The sequence below is a fragment of the Ailuropoda melanoleuca genome, chromosome 11, assembly GCF_002007445.2.
Source record: "Ailuropoda melanoleuca isolate Jingjing chromosome 11, ASM200744v2, whole genome shotgun sequence".
NCBI classification, from domain to species: Eukaryota; Metazoa; Chordata; class Mammalia; order Carnivora; family Ursidae; genus Ailuropoda; species Ailuropoda melanoleuca.
The window spans coordinates 41062800-41078239 of NC_048228.1; the positions used below are offsets into that span (position 1 = coordinate 41062800).

Consider the following 15440-nt stretch of genomic DNA (forward strand, 5'->3'; position numbering starts at 1 on the left):
AAAAAAAAAATAAAAAATAAACCAAAGAGAAGGATGAGCTTCCCTCTGCCCACACTTCTTTTCCCATTTCAACAAGAAATACATATTGTGAATGAGAGCATGATATTCCACCACGTCAGACTCTTCTTGGCTGTAAGTAGTAATTATATAGCAATTTTAGGAATTATTCAGGCAAAATGAAAGCATGGATTCAACCCCAATGATTTCTGTAAATTTTTATTAATTTTTTTTTTTTTTACAGCTCGATCCTCTTGAGAAAAGGAAAGAATTTGAAGATTAACAAGTCAATTACATGTTTTTTCAAACAGCAATTACTCCTCATTACAGAGAACAACAAACAAAAGATCTGTGGCACGTTATCTTTGGAAAGATCTTTTGCGAATTTTTCTTCTAAAAAAAGAAAACTATAATTTTCACAGATCACATATGTCTCTTTCAAAGGACTATACAAGGCAGCTAAATTTTATTCACAAAAGCCCCAAGTTGCAGTTCCATTGCTGAAGTAGATAAAATACACGGAGTCCCCTTGTGTTGCACATCTTCCCACTGAGAGCATCACTGCTTCCCTATCCTACGTACAAACTCACTGAGTGGACTAGACAGCTGGCACAGTACTCCACAAGAACTAAAGACAAATTCATATTTTAGATAGACCAGTGATTACTTATCAACTGGACAATTCATTTATTTTTTAAACAATTTTAATACCAAGATTTGAATTCCTCTAAAGTTGTAAGAAAGCAACAAATATATAATATAATATAATATATAATGGTAATAAATAAAAAAAAGGCAACCCTGCTCAGGTATCAGCCAAAACATGATCACATTCAGGAAAAAAAAAAAAAAACACACACACACACACACACACACACCAACATGAACAGTGTATACTTGATATCTGAGGGGGTGTGCAGTAATTTTAACAATACATGTTGATGGCCTGAACAAAAGGCGAAGTTAATACTGCCTGTGTTAAGCATCACTTAAACATCTACTTTGAAGCAAAGCACATTATCCTCCTCATAGGTCGGCCACCACTGGTCTCACCAGTGCAGCCTGGCCAGCCTTGCTGCCAGTGGTCTTACTCCCTTGTCCTTCCAGGCTGATAAATCTTATCTAGGCTCACGCGGAGCTGTACGTTTCCTTCCTGCCCTCGTGGGTAGAGAAATACAGGCACTTTTCTACCCATCACAGTACCTGTCGAGATCTGTTGCACAGTGGAACACAGTGTGACTTCCCTAGGACAACAGGAAATCCACAGCCCCCTTATGTAGACAGCTGGTGCTTGTCAACTCATCGTAAGAACTAAAGAACATGGCCAGTGGTCAGCATTTTTACTCACTGAGAAACCAACACAACTGCATTGCAGATTGGAGGTTTATATGGTAGAAATACCACTTGCAGTGTTTCAAGGAAAATCCCCAATCCCATGTTATTCTGCCACTCCACCTCCAGCAAACAAAATGACAAAACATAAAAAGGCACAGGAAAAACCTTATATTAACTCTCAACAGGACCAAAAACAATCAGAAGAGACAACCCACTACAGAAAGGGAACAAAGAAGTACCGCCATAGTCCTGACACGCCTCCGCAGCCACATACACAACTCACTTCCCAGTGAGCAAAACTCTGCCTTTGTGTTTCTAAAAGAAGCCCAAATATTCTTGCAAAACGCAAATACCGGTAGTTGATGGCAAAGACTGTAGTAGACGACGTGGCAAAGTTTTTCAAAGATTTGTGTAGTGTCTGGGAAATAAATCCTTAAGAAAAAAGTCGAACCTCTGGAGGGAGGGAGGGAATCAAGCCTGATTTGATTCATTTACCTTAAGATGAATAAATGTGCCTCAAACTTCATGAAGCAGAACAAAAGGCAGAAGACCCCACCAACACGTCTTAAAGCCACAACAAAACAAATACAGCATTATCCCCAAATTAGTATTGTTTCAAAGCTACGTTTGGTCAGCAAAGGCACAGTGAATACATCTAATTCAACCAGCCTCGTACTGTGTGTGTGAGAGCATGTATGGACGCGTACAACACACACACATCTTCTTTCTGTATCAGATACAAAAGCTGCTCATTTTGGAGGACATAATGGTTCATCTTTTTGCTTCTAAAAATTACTGGACAGGAATCCTAACAAAATAGTAAGCTCCTGATTCTACTAACACGAATATTTTAGGTACCAATTCAGGCAATTTTTCAGCCAGAAAGGGGTCAACTGTTATTTTCTCAAAAGCCTGAGATCTGGAATTAAAGGATATAAATGTGTTCTCATTTGTCTAAGGGAAAAAGCTAAATATCCTGGTCAAAGCAGATCTATAAAATAAAGGTCCTTTTATTTAAAAAAAAAAAATCAGATTCATTCAGTATCATTCAGCACTGAGTGTATCCTAGAAGTCATTCAACTGCAGTTCTCGTCCTGATAATATGCCTGCTGGACCCCCACTTCCTCACCACAACTGGCATGTGGTGAATGTTTTCACATTCTTAACCCAGTGTCATTTGGTAAATTTCAGTGAAGTGTTTTTCAGTCTTTAGCAGGGCCCCTAGTCTGGCTAAAATCTCAAGTTCAGTGATTCACATTTTAATTATCTCCAGAAAGGACAGAAACATTCAACATTTTAAAAAGTAAAACAGTGTTCTTCCATTTCCTAGTAGACAGACAGACAGACAGGCACACACCACACACACACAACACACACACACGAAACTGTAGTGCCAAAGGCAAGATTTTACACTCAATTTTCACTCCTTAAGATGTTTTGTATTTGTCTCATTTTATAATCTAGTCCTTTCGATTATCTACCTCAGTACAAATTCTGCTTTTGGGAATTTAAGCATGCAGTGAAAAAGTGCAGTGATTTTAAAAATTTAGATTTCTATATACAACTGTAACAGGAAAAAGACCTTATGAACATTAAGGATTCATCAGCCACTATTTTTCACATACTCTATTTAAAAAGTAGCCACTGGGAATCCTCTTTAAGTACAATGCAGTAAGAATCGGAAATATTCCATGTTCAAAATACTACAAATTGATCTCTGCAAATTGATCCATTTTTCAAGGGACAAATAAATTTTTAATATAAAGGTCAGGGAGAAAAACACTACACACGAAGAATAAGGCCACTGAAAAAGCAATCAGGTTTTTTTTTGTTTTTTTTTTTAGAAGTGGCTGAGAAATCGACTCAGAAATGTCTTCAGTCACAGAAGCACTGTTGCTCACTGACGGCGCGCGCACACACACACACACACTTCAACACAGTCTGCATAGATCAGAACCTGTCCGAAAAAGACATACCCTCCCAAATTGACAGGTGACTTGTATTGGGGATCGGTGGGGTAAAGGGGGCAGAGAAGGCCAAGTGAATAAGGGGAAAAAGGACATTAAATAACCACATAAACCTGATTCTGGTGTCTTGTTTCACACATATAAGAGACGGACACGATGCCACAAGCCACCAGACAATTACTGCTCAGTTAACAAAAGGTTTTGTTAAATGGCCTTGCTTTAGAACATCAGGGAATGAAATCGGTCCATCGAGATCACACACACCGTCCTCACGCTCACACTCTACTGCTGTACCTCTCTGGCTTTCACCTGAACCCGAGGTAACAAACCTCGGAACTAGCTACTGATAACGAAGAACAGGCTTTCTGGAAAAGACACTGAAGGAACGGCTTCACACGGACAATTCATACGTGAAAAATCCTCACCACTCCCGTCCTCTACACATCCCTTTATGTACTGACCCAATCGCCAAGTTCTTACATTCCTCGTAGGGACTTTCGACCTCTGCATTATAAAGATGGCACTCCCTTCTTAATAGTATGAAAATGACAAACATTCTGGGCAGGAAACAAAGTGCAGAGGGGCAGAATGGGATGAAGGGAGAGAAAAAAGAACCAACGGTGGTGGTAACACTCACTCCTCATTTTAATACACGTGCAAATTCTACTTCTAACAGAGATATCAAGAATTGGCTTTTAAAAACACTGCACTCAAAATAAAATAATGCTTCCGATAACCTTCAAAGTTTCAATAAAAAAAATCTGTGCTTATGGCTATGTGGGAATTTTGATTGTGTTCTTTCATTTTAGGTCATTCCCTATGAACTTGGTTTAATGTCTATAATATGGCAATAACTACATATGGGAAGGCCACAGTTTCTCTTCAATCCAATCAAATCTAGTTGATTGAGAACACTTTGGAGTGAAGGCATGTGGTGACAATTTATTTTTTTTTTTATTTTTTATTTTTTTAGTCTAATTAACCATCCAAATCTTCACATCCTCTCAGGGAGTTAATTTACCCTAAACAATCAAGGGCTCAGAAAGTCTACTTTTGCTATAAATATAAAATAATCTGTAGCAGAAAAATATAGCCTCTCTAAGAAGTAGATTTCATTTTCCTTTGTTTGCTGACAAAATTCTGAGTTGGTTAAACAACACGAGTTACCACATAACTGTAGACCACAGATCAGCACCTCAAATTCCAGCTCTACTTAAACAAAAGTTAAAAAGCACTTTAGCCATCTGGTCGGGTATAAATGTTGGTTCCCTTCTTCCCCAGGGTAGAAAATTCAGAACATAGTCAGTGGTGACTGCCTTTTGCTGAAGCAGGGGTGGGGATGGCAGCGACATGACCTCCATCGTGCACACGCTCTCAAGATGGCTTCCCCATGGGCGGCAGCTCCTCCCTCCACTGCTTGGACTTAGGCTGACTCCCAGCAGTGACGGTGAACGCGCGGTACTCCAGGGAAGGGGGCCGTGGGGGGGGAGTTGCCTTCGATTTTATAAATTGTGACAATACTTGGTATTATCAAAGCCACTGTTCATGGGCAGAAAGTGGGGTACAGTAGAGTCCTTCACAACTTATGCTTTATAGATGACCGTTAGAATTTACTAAACAAATATTTCCCCCTAAACTTAAAAGAAAAAAAAAAATCATCCACAAAACCCCACACCAAAATTCATTGTTTAAAAAATTTCCTTCTGGGAATAGACTAGGGTGGCTACTGAGATGACATGAACTTGCTCTCAGAGCTGAAACTGCTTCTCCTCATTTCATCTGCCATTTGCATCCTGCTGGTTAAAAAAAGTACGGAAATGTTTCTAGACCACTCATACGCCCACCGAGTCTACATTGCACTTCTGTCCTTTCGTTAGGAAAGGCAAGATCATCTCTGAGGCCAGCCTCCTCCTTTCCGCTTCTGCATAACCACCATGTCCAACCAACAATCATATAAGTTCTTGAAAGTTTAAGTGGACAAATGTCCTGGCCATCTCATGGTGCTTCTCTTCTCGAGTTTGGTGTCTTGATGAGACAAATGTCTGAACTGTTTTTGAGGCTTTCAATGTGCAAAAAAGTTCCCAAGCCATCAAATCGACTTGGGCCTCCGTTAAGGTGTTTTGGTTGCTTGTTTTAGCCGCTGAAAACCCTGTCTTGTATAGTGCACCAGATCCATCAAGCTGCTGTTGAGGGCCAAGGCGCACACACTTGTGCTGAGCTGAGCAAAAAATTCTGCAAACAAAGCAAAACCAAAACCAAGTAAACACATTTGCACACACAAAAATAAAAACGGAAACATAAAAAGTCGAAGTTTGAGCAAGTGTATCTCCACAATATTCTGTACTTCCTCACAGCAAAAAATCTCTATGTACGGAAATGGCTTGCCAGTTCCCCAAGTCCCTCCACCAGACTGGAAGGCTAAGCCCCGGGTTGGTTCTCGAGCCGAATCCATAATGCCTGGTACAGTGACTTGTGCTGGAAAACACCCAACTTACACTACCGGGTCAATGGATGGGTGAATCAAAACAAAACAAAACAAAACAAAACAAAAAACAAAACACCCCCAATGTGTGAAAAGCATCATTAGTCTGCTAAGAAAGAAGGTAAAATTCTAAGGGGCTATGAGGAATACAGCTAGCTGACCACTGCCTTCCCTATAGCCGGGCTGTGTAAAATCCGGAACGGCATTAATGGGGCGGTGACACATCAGCATTTACTCAGTGGTCACTGGACTGACATGGAGCAGTTCCTCTAACAGCACACACTCTACCATCTCTTACACCTTGGCTTTCTCCAAGAAAGACTTCTTCTCAAAGAAGTCCCAGGCATGGTTTCTGTGCCATACTTCTTACACTGCGCTAACCGCCTTTCTCGACAGGTACTGAGAACAAAGGTGAGACTTGGTATTTAGGTCACACTCCCTCACGTACCAAGTTGGCTGTGCGCAGAGACAGCTGGTCTCTTCCCTCCTTCACTTGTCTTGCCTTTTTGCTAGCATTTCAGTTCAGGCTGAAATAATGATGCCAGAACTTCTGGGGGGGCAAGGTGCTGCAACCACTTCTAATTTAATTTTGCTGAGATCTAGTCACAGAAATCTGGCTCCATGCCACAGAGCTCAAGAAAGAACTGCGGCCAGGTCATGAGGCAGAACACGGAACATAAAATACAAACCAACCACGTCACTCCCTCCTGATCCCCGTGCCCCGGGAATTACCGCCACAGCACCTTTACCTTTATTCTTCCTTGTAAGGACCTCGGCCTGCTCCCAAAGATCGAAGGCGGTAAGGACATGAGAAGTAATGGTGACGTAAGAAGATGTCATGTTTTGGATGGTGACAGGCATGCCACTGCTCCCTACGCTGCCAGCACTTGACTGGGACCCGATGGAGCCGGCAGGAGAAGGCATTGGAGAGAGAGGGGACTGTGTGCCTGTGCTTCTGGAAGGTGGGAGAAAGAAGAGAACTGGTTAATCACCTAAACCCGCAGATGATGGACGTCTGGTCTCTGGGACTGCGGTCCAAGTTATAAAGTTTCAGGGTGTACGAGCCAAAATGGCAATCACTTCCACAAGATCAGAGACACCCTTCACCTTCAGTATTTGGGGAATTTAGTTCATGAAACACAACAAAATGGGGCCCACAAAACAGAGAAAAGTAACTGGATGGAGGCAACGCATCCTTCATTGGACATGGAATCAGGTGGGCACTTCTACATTCCAAATATGCTTGCTCCATTTACACAGTCTACTCCTTCGGCCTGGAATCTCTTCCTCTCCCCGCCCTCAGTTCTAACTTCTAGCAAGACAATGCTGCCCTGTGAAGACGGTTCAAATCTCTTATATATTCATTCGCACCCACTCCACACTGGGCACTCCTCTGGACCCCGGGGAGACAGCATGGCCTCCCCTCGGCCACCACCTGAACTGGTTCTTTGCATTTACCTATTAATTTATCCACTGCATTTCTCACATCCCATTATATTCTTCTGTCTATTCCTTTTCCTTCCGTGAAGGATGGGACCATTTCTTACAAATCTTTGCATTTCTAGCCCTTAGCACAGAGGGTAGGCGCTTCCCAAGTATCTACTGAATCAATGTCTGGATGAATAGCAGGACAGCCTCCGAGGAGACTGGGCAAGAGGTATTCGCGTCGGGGGATTCACAGTCTTCTCTCTACTCTCCTTCTGGCTATACACCTGCACATGCAAGTTAACAAGGGCCTTGTGCCTCAAGTGAGAAACATGAGGAAAACAGACATAAAAAGTAATGGAAAGACGTTACTTCTCAATCAGGACTTTTTTTTTTTTTTTTAAAGAGAGGCCATATGGGAATCTCTTCTCTTGAATGTGCTAGAAATGGGGCAACCTTCTAGGTGATATTCTTAAAATAGCAAAATTCATCAGAACTGGGAATTTTTCAAGGAGTATAACCAAATTTAAAAAAGAGAAAGAAAAATACTAGGCAAATACTACAGAGAAGAAAATTCTAACTTCATGGGAACAACACCTGCACAAAAATTCTGTTTTTCACCATCTTATGGCACAAATGAACACCTTCCGTTCACAAAGGAGGCGGGAGTTCGCTAGAGATAGTTTTCATTCTTAGTATTATTGTCATGGATCCTAGATTAGGGCATGCAGTTCTGGAAAGTTCCTGTTTACTGAAATGCCAAGATGACATTTCATATGGACAGAGAAAAGACTTGGGCTCTGATTGGCTCTGCCTCTGTTTTGTGTTGTTAGGCATAGCTGAAGATCCTCAAAGCTCTAAAATTGTGACCCTATATTCTTTGTAATTACCTTTTTATGTTAGTCAGCCAACACCTTGACTTACAACTATTCCTCCAAAAGGTAGAAATATGCTAATAATTTAAGGAGCAAATCAGCACACAGATGGACACAATTTTTGAAAAGCCAAAGTCATACAAATGGTTGCAAAAGCAAGAGGTAAATAAAGAGATAAATTGGTTTTGAGAATTATTTAAATTAGACTTTTCATTACCTTGCACTGGATGGAGAAGGTGCCTGGGCAACTTTGAAAAAACTGCTGAAGTGTTCGTTAAGAGCACGAGAATACTTTATTGCTATGTCTTTTTTACAACGAAACATCGCCATGTTCAAAATGGACTGGCAACGCATGCTATGAACATAAACAGAAGGTACAATGAAATATTACTTCGTAGACACCAGTATCACTACTACACAAAGCCATCTGACTAACCTTTTATACTTTTATAGTCTAAGGAACACGCTGGGTTTTCCTCATCTACATGAGGAAGAACGTCTCAAGAATCTTACCCCGTACTGTTCACAGTATCATCAAAAGTAAGTAAAGCATACAGGGGCGCCTGGGTGGCTCACTCGGTTGAGCATCCCGGTCTTGATTTCGGCTCAGGTCATGACTTCAGGGTCCTGAGATCAAGCCCCGGGCCGAGCTCCACACTGTGTGTGGAGCCTAAGGTTCTCTCTTTCCCTCTCCTTCTGTCCCTCCCCCCAAAGTAAACTTTGGTAGAAAAACACAAATACACAAGAATTTCACTTAAGTCATGAGACCAAAGCCTCTATTGAGTCAACAGTGAAATGGCAGTAGCTGCCTTTCATAAAAAGTAACTACCAGTGGGATTAACCCCTTGACCACACATCCTACCTTCTGGTATTGTTCTGCCTTTCATTATTGATTTCCGTGCTAAGAAAACAAACTTCAAAATCTTTTTGTAACAGCAAAAGATGCAAAAGCAAATACTATTTAGACAAGAAAAAAAAGTACACACCATAAAACAGCAAATATTTTCTCTTGTGGAGTTGAGGCGTCTGAGAAGGATTTTAACGACATTATAAATCTACAGGAAAATATAAAAATACATCAGGTTAAACAAAGGCAGTTAGAAAATCCCAGGCAATCAAGACATCTTATTATGTTTGTCTTGGTTGTATGTTGAATTTCCTGAAGATGTGAAGACATGAAAACCACGCAGAAAGAAACCCCAGGCCGTAGAGCAGTAATTTAGGCCATTCAGAAGAGCAGGCAAGGACATGTCTCTACTCTGGCCTGTCTACCTGCTTGAAACCACGTAGACTCGCAGATTCGTGTCCTCACCAAGTTCCCTGTCCAAACACAGATAAAGGAGGGAGCAGACACTGAGCTGCCCGCGCATCTGATAAGACAGCCAAACTGGAAAAACCCGCCTCTCCCTGCAGGTCTGGCATTTCACAGTGCAACGGGCGAAGGAGGGAGCAGGACCCAGTCCCTCCATTCTAGCACTTATCTAGAACACATGTTCATTTAGGGCCCAAGAAACGGCCCCGATCAGTAGCTTTTTTAAAGGCTCCCCTTTATTAAGTTGTCTTCCTACTAAATTTGAATGGATTCAAACAATCAAGGCGAGGAAGGAGAAGCACGCAGGAAGGCAGCAAAATGACGTGGTGGCACTTACTTAATGAGGTCTACGCTTTCCAAGTACACCGAGTAAGCCGACTTGGACGCCGGGCTTTCCGACTCTGTGGCAATCCCGCACTCAATAAGGGACAAGGCGGCCTCCAAGTACTTAAAAGCCTTCCCAACCTTGTCAGTCTGTAGGAGAACATGGTCAGTGTTAGGCCTAAGACAGACTTAATCGTTTAGTTTCTCAACCACATTCTTCACCTCAACTTCCCTCCACTGTCTTAGTTTAATTATGGCTAGGGAAAAGCGTGATAACAAAGGAACCCAAAATGATAACCAAAGCCCATTGGCTTTGACTACTACACGATTTCTTTTAGCAAAAATTGAGCAGGAAAGAAAAAGCAAACGATCTTATTAAGACTACTCTCTCAAAGTCTTTAACTACATGTTCAAACCAAGGCAGTAAGCACATCGTCCCCTTGTTACTAGTGTACAATTACACATTGTCTTTGTATGTGTTTAAGTTTATCTCATAAACAATGGGAAGCATCATGGTTCAGGAGCATCTCAGAACTTATGTCTAACGGTAATCGTCTTACGTAGTTTAGAGCCAAACAGATTATCCGATCGCATCTGGAAGCCAGGGTTAAGTGTACAAGGCTATCCGTGGGCCAGCAGGGATAAAATTTCAAAGTCCCTTAAAGGGCAAATAGAAATATGAATGAAATGAAATGCTGGTGGTCCCCTAAACCTGAAGGTACGTGGGGTCACGGAACGCTCTCCTCCCTGGAACACAGCCAGCCCCTCCGAGACTGTGAGGAGCACCCCCACCTTTTCTCTACACTTGCCGTGTGGACCACGTGTTGTAAGAGCAACCGACTAACATGTATCCAAGTTTGTGGTTTCTGCTCATGCCTTCAATTTGGTACGTTCAAAAAGAACTTAAAAACAGCAAAGATGCAAGCGGAGTGTAAGGAAATGGTAACATATCAGCAGAGAAAGATGGTGTGGGGCTAATTTTTAATAAATAACTTGGTTCTAAAATATTTTTTCTAAAGAAAGCCAGGCTCAGAAAATTAGTAACAGTAGGGACTTTCCCCAAAAAATCAAAAATAAAACTACCCTATGAGCCAGCATGTGCACCACAAGGTATTTACCCAAAGGATCCAAAAATGCTGATTCAAAGAGGCACGTGTGCCCTGATGTTTACAGCGGCATCATCAACAACAGCCGAACTATGGAAAGAGCCCAGATGTGCCCTGACTGATGAACAGATAAAGCAGCTGTGGTGCGTGTATGTACATTTATGTACTTGTGTGGGTACACATATATGTATATATGAATGGAATATTACTCAGCCATCAAAAATAATGAAATCTTGCCATTAACAGTGACGTGGATGGAGTTAGAGTATATTATGCTACATGAAATAAGTCAGTCAGGGAAAGACAAATACCATATGATTTCACTCGCGGAATTTAAGAAACCAAACTGGTAAACACAGGGGAAGGGAAGGAAAAATAAAATAAGATAAAAACAGAGAGGGAGGCAAACCATAAAACTCACTCTTGACTATAGAGAAGAAACTGAGGGTTGCTGGAGGGGAGGTGGGTAGGGGGATGGGTCAGATGGGTGATGGGTATTAAGGAAGGCATTTGTGATGACCACTGGGTGTTATATGTAAGTGATGAATCACTAAATTCTACTCCTGAAACTAGTATTACACTATATGCTAACTAACTAGAATGTAAAAATAAAGAAAAATTAAGAAAAACTTGAAATGTTAAGTATTATATTTAATAAGTGCTGTCAACTTCTTGTACTTGAAAAATGTTTTCTGTGTTTAATAAAAAGTCTGCTTTACATTTCAAAAAAAAAAAAAAAGAAAATCAGTGACAAAAAGAATAAAGATCAAATTGGCAAACCCCCACTAAACCAGCAGTAAGGGCTTTACTGGTTTGCTTCACTGGTGAGAATTTAACTCCTCAAAGCTGTTTATTTAATGCCATCTCTTGCGTGGAAATTCCAAGATTTATACCGGCCTTAGTGTATAAACAAAAGGAATGACAGTAAAAGAAAAAAAAAGAAAAAAAAAAAAAGAAAGAAAGAAAAGAAAAAATTGCCAATATCCATTTCTTCGAGCGAAGTATTCTGTAAGGCTGATAATGAACTATTCCTTGACGGCTGCCCACGCAGCTCCGGAGACAGTGTTCCCGCAGCAGCGACCGCACTTCCCTTCTCAACAGTGAGTACAACGCAGAGAAAAAACACACTCTTCTATATTCACGGGAGAACTTAACTATTTGGACGCAAAATGCACCTATTTGAGACCTCGTGCAAATAAGGGAGAATTAAAGAAGAATGAAGAGGCCGCCCATTCAGGTTTCTGTCCAAACCAGCATATTATCAGAGTGAGATGAGCTATTAATAGCTGTTAAAATGAGTATAAATCAGGTATAAATCAGGACTGAACTGGGCACACTGGGATACGTGGGCGGCTCAGGCCGGGAGAAAGAAGAGAGCGTCTGTAGAAGTTAATTCATAAACAAAACATAAAGTTCCCTAGACTATTGTTTGAATAATGAAGGAATCTAGGTGCTGAAAGCGTCCAATGCCAGGGTGAGTTTTAGACAGCCTGCCGACAATGTACTGAATATTTACTCCTTTGCAGAACTGCGAAGGTTCTCAGAGCTCTGGCACCAACTCTGGAGAGCCCGAGGCAGAGCCCGAGGCAGAGCCGGAGGACAAGGCCATCTGGTGCAGAGGGGGACAGTCTCCATCGGCCGCTCTAGAGACCGGTCTGCAGGAGCTTTGGCCCCCTCACAGCATCCCGCACAGTAAGGACTTGATAAACATTTTGTCCTGATGAGCGAGGGCTGATAAAAGGGTCTCTCTAGCCTGTCTGAGGAGAGATGCCCGCCTACAGATGGGGGCTGAGAGTGCAGGCCGGGATCTCGGGGGCCACCGTGCTCTTCTCATGTGGTATAAGGTAAAATATACGGTATTTGCAGGGGTTTTGGCTTACAGAATACATTAAATAAATAAAAGCCCCCGAGTCTTAGATGTTCAAACATGACAAAGGACAGACATTACCTAATTATACTGAAGCCGAGATGTAAAAGCACATTTAATTACGGATGCCATTACCACAACAAAAGCACCACTTCCCAAAAAGTCCCAACAGCCACCGGGTAAAGAGAGCTCATTTTGTAAAAGCATGTTTACCAACACTGCAATCATTATTACCTTCATCTTAAAATGTTACCTAATGGCACGGGTCCACTCTTCCCTCTTCCCTCGGGTTATTATCTCAAGGGCTCCGAGACAGTTTCGGAGCAGACCGCCTCAGCTTCCGAAGGGTTTCAGGCTGAACACAAACTGATCGACTTTCAACAGCAGAACTCCCACATCCAAAGAACTGACTCAGTGGCACAAGGACGCCCTCATGCATTAAAGCCAACACTAACAGGTAGATTTAACTTCCATTCATTTAGATATAAAACCCTGTCACTAGGTACCCTGTATATTCGCCCAGTTCAGACTGAGTCAAAGCAAATAATTTCACTGAACATCCCTTAGCCCTCGCTCCTTAAGACCCGCGGATCCTGCTTTACTCTGTGGTCCGTGTCTGTCCTCCCCCGACACCCTCCACACCCCACCCTCACCCCTTCAGTGAAAGGGAACTCAAGGAGACCACAGAGATCTGATCAGAAAACATTCTACCAACGGGATGAAAGAGCCAAACTGACCATTAACTCTGCTTTTTGCTTCAACTTTTTGGCCTCCTTCATGTGAAAATCGGCTTGTTGTCTGAAAGAGAAGCAAAGACCAGGGGTGGGTCATAGGAACCTGGAATTACTAGACTGGGACAAGATGACTGAAGACAAAGGAGGTGAAAAGGGCTGGGAGGAGATGGGGCGGGGAGGCAGCAGAGAAGGGGCAGAGGAAACAGGAGAAAAACAGCAGCTGCAGGAGCACCCAGGGTCTTACCTGTCGAGCTTCACCGGAGGCTTCCCTGGTTTAGAGTTACCGTTTGGCAAAGAAGGCACCAGAAAAGGATTCGCAGCATCTCCAGAAGATCCCTTTAAAAAACCATCATACGGATCACACTCCAATAGTTAAAGCCACTGACCTGAAGCCACCACCCCTCTAAATTAGCTGAAAATAGTTCAAAAAAGAGGAAATCAAGCACTGTACAATGTAGCTTAGTTAAGCATTTTCCCAGCTAGATTCAACCGAAACTGTAGGTTCTGACTGTGCTGAGGCCCAAAAAGATGGAAGACAGGAATGTCCAAGAACACAGATAATCAACAAAGCTAAATGTAACATTTTCTCTTAACACACACACACACCCACCCACCCAGGTTAGCAGGAAGAGAGGACCCTGTATTTGACTATTATTTGAGAAAGTGGCTATTTTTTTTTCCATTACAATCAATAACGAAAGTATCTGACACCAAACATGTGAACTAAGAACTAACCTGGGCAACATTGTTTACTGCAAAACACCCAACAGAAAATTAACACAAAAATCTACTCTGATTTTTCACCTCTGCACCACTTTGTTAAGGAAGAACAAGTGACGTCTACACTTACACGGAATATTAACCATTTTTTTTACTCTCTAAAAACTAGAACTTCAAACACAAATAACTCATTGATGCCTTAGTAACAGTGATGCGGAGTTCTGAAATACCATCATTAGGAACGTCTCTCATTTGGGAATTTAAAGGAAAGAGGTACTGATATATTCCACTCGGTAAGTTCCAGCCCCCTCCCCGCTGCTTACTTTGTGCTCGGTACAGCTTCCAGATCCCTTCCCCTCTACTTTTCTGTGCTTGGGAGCAGAAGAGTCTTTGTGGTTGCCCTTGTTACTACTGGCACTTTGGGGAGGGTCCTGGCTGCAGGGGTCGGCTTCCCGCCTTGGCCTCTTTTGTGCAGGCTTGGCTGGCTTCTGGGAGGAGGAGGAGGAGGCAGTAGAAGAGGAGGAGGATGACACAGGTGGGGGGGCAAGCACTTCCTTCTTTGAGGGCTCAGAGGAGGGCCTGGATGTTCTGGAAGGAGACATCATGCAAAATTAAGACAGAACACAAACCACATAACTTAGTTTAATTGCGAGATAAAATGGCTGCTGACACCAAAAATTAAGAAATCACAGAGCATGAAATCCATTCTTGTAGAAAGGCCAAATTTCAGGGACTTTGGGTACCTATGAAAGATCTAGTCCGATCTATGAATAATGGATTAAGTTATGTGGTTTGTCACTAAGCTCCCAGAGTCTGCCAGAGATCCCAACTCCCCAACCAAGTTAGTCTTTATTAGCTGCTCCCCAACCCATACCTTCCTCTGACAAGCGGGCAAGCCCCGCTGCCACCTTCTCTCTGACTCATCCCCCCTCACTCAATCCCTCTCAAATCTCTGTTGGCTCCCACCTGGTGACACTATGCACTTTCTTTTGCCGAGTCATTTTATGAAGCGATTTCTTGAACAAATCAGAGAGCGAATAACAATTATTTTTTTACATTCACACCTTCCTGGAACTACCCCCCTGCCCCGTGACCACCTCTCTCCAAAGCAAGAGACTTAGTGAATAGGCCTGGACACTCCCCGTAACTGCCTGAAGAAAAAGCACTGAACCCAGGCTCCCAGGGTTCAAGGGCTAGCTCCCTTTGTCAAGAATTTTTTGACAATGGACAAGTCATTTTCTCCCTCTGTGCCTCTGTCTCCAATTCTGCAAAGTAGGGATAATAAGAGCACCTTTC

At 42.4% G+C, this 15440-nt stretch overlaps 2 protein-coding genes across 5 annotated transcripts in view; one reads left to right on the plus strand and one right to left on the minus strand.

The window, feature by feature from the left end:
- KLHL8 (kelch like family member 8) overlaps positions 1-295 on the plus strand; it is an 85239-nt gene extending 84944 nt beyond the window's left edge. The window contains exon 10 of one of the 2 annotated variants that reach the window (XM_034671569.1): positions 242-259. Coding sequence is in view for 1 of the 2 variants with exons in the window: in XM_034671563.1 (XP_034527454.1) it covers positions 242-280 (39 nt within the window). In the remaining variant the exon portion in view is untranslated. Of the gene's footprint in view, positions 1-241 lie in introns of both variants that reach the window. The other variant, XM_034671563.1, reaches the window with a different exon arrangement.
- A 1986-nt stretch (positions 296-2281) lies between these two features.
- AFF1 (AF4/FMR2 family member 1) overlaps positions 2282-15440 on the minus strand; it is a 193346-nt gene continuing 180187 nt past the window's right edge. For all 3 annotated transcript variants that reach the window (XM_011232369.3, XM_011232362.3, XM_011232364.3), the window contains 8 exons: positions 14468-14732; positions 13669-13760; positions 13428-13488; positions 9731-9867; positions 9068-9136; positions 8299-8436; positions 6531-6736; positions 2282-5531 (listed from right to left, as the gene is read on the minus strand). In XM_011232369.3, the coding sequence (XP_011230671.1) occupies positions 5410-5531; positions 6531-6736; positions 8299-8436; positions 9068-9136; positions 9731-9867; positions 13428-13488; positions 13669-13760; positions 14468-14732 (1090 nt within the window). In that variant the 3' untranslated portion in view covers positions 2282-5409. The remainder of the gene's footprint in view (positions 5532-6530; positions 6737-8298; positions 8437-9067; positions 9137-9730; positions 9868-13427; positions 13489-13668; positions 13761-14467; positions 14733-15440) is intronic.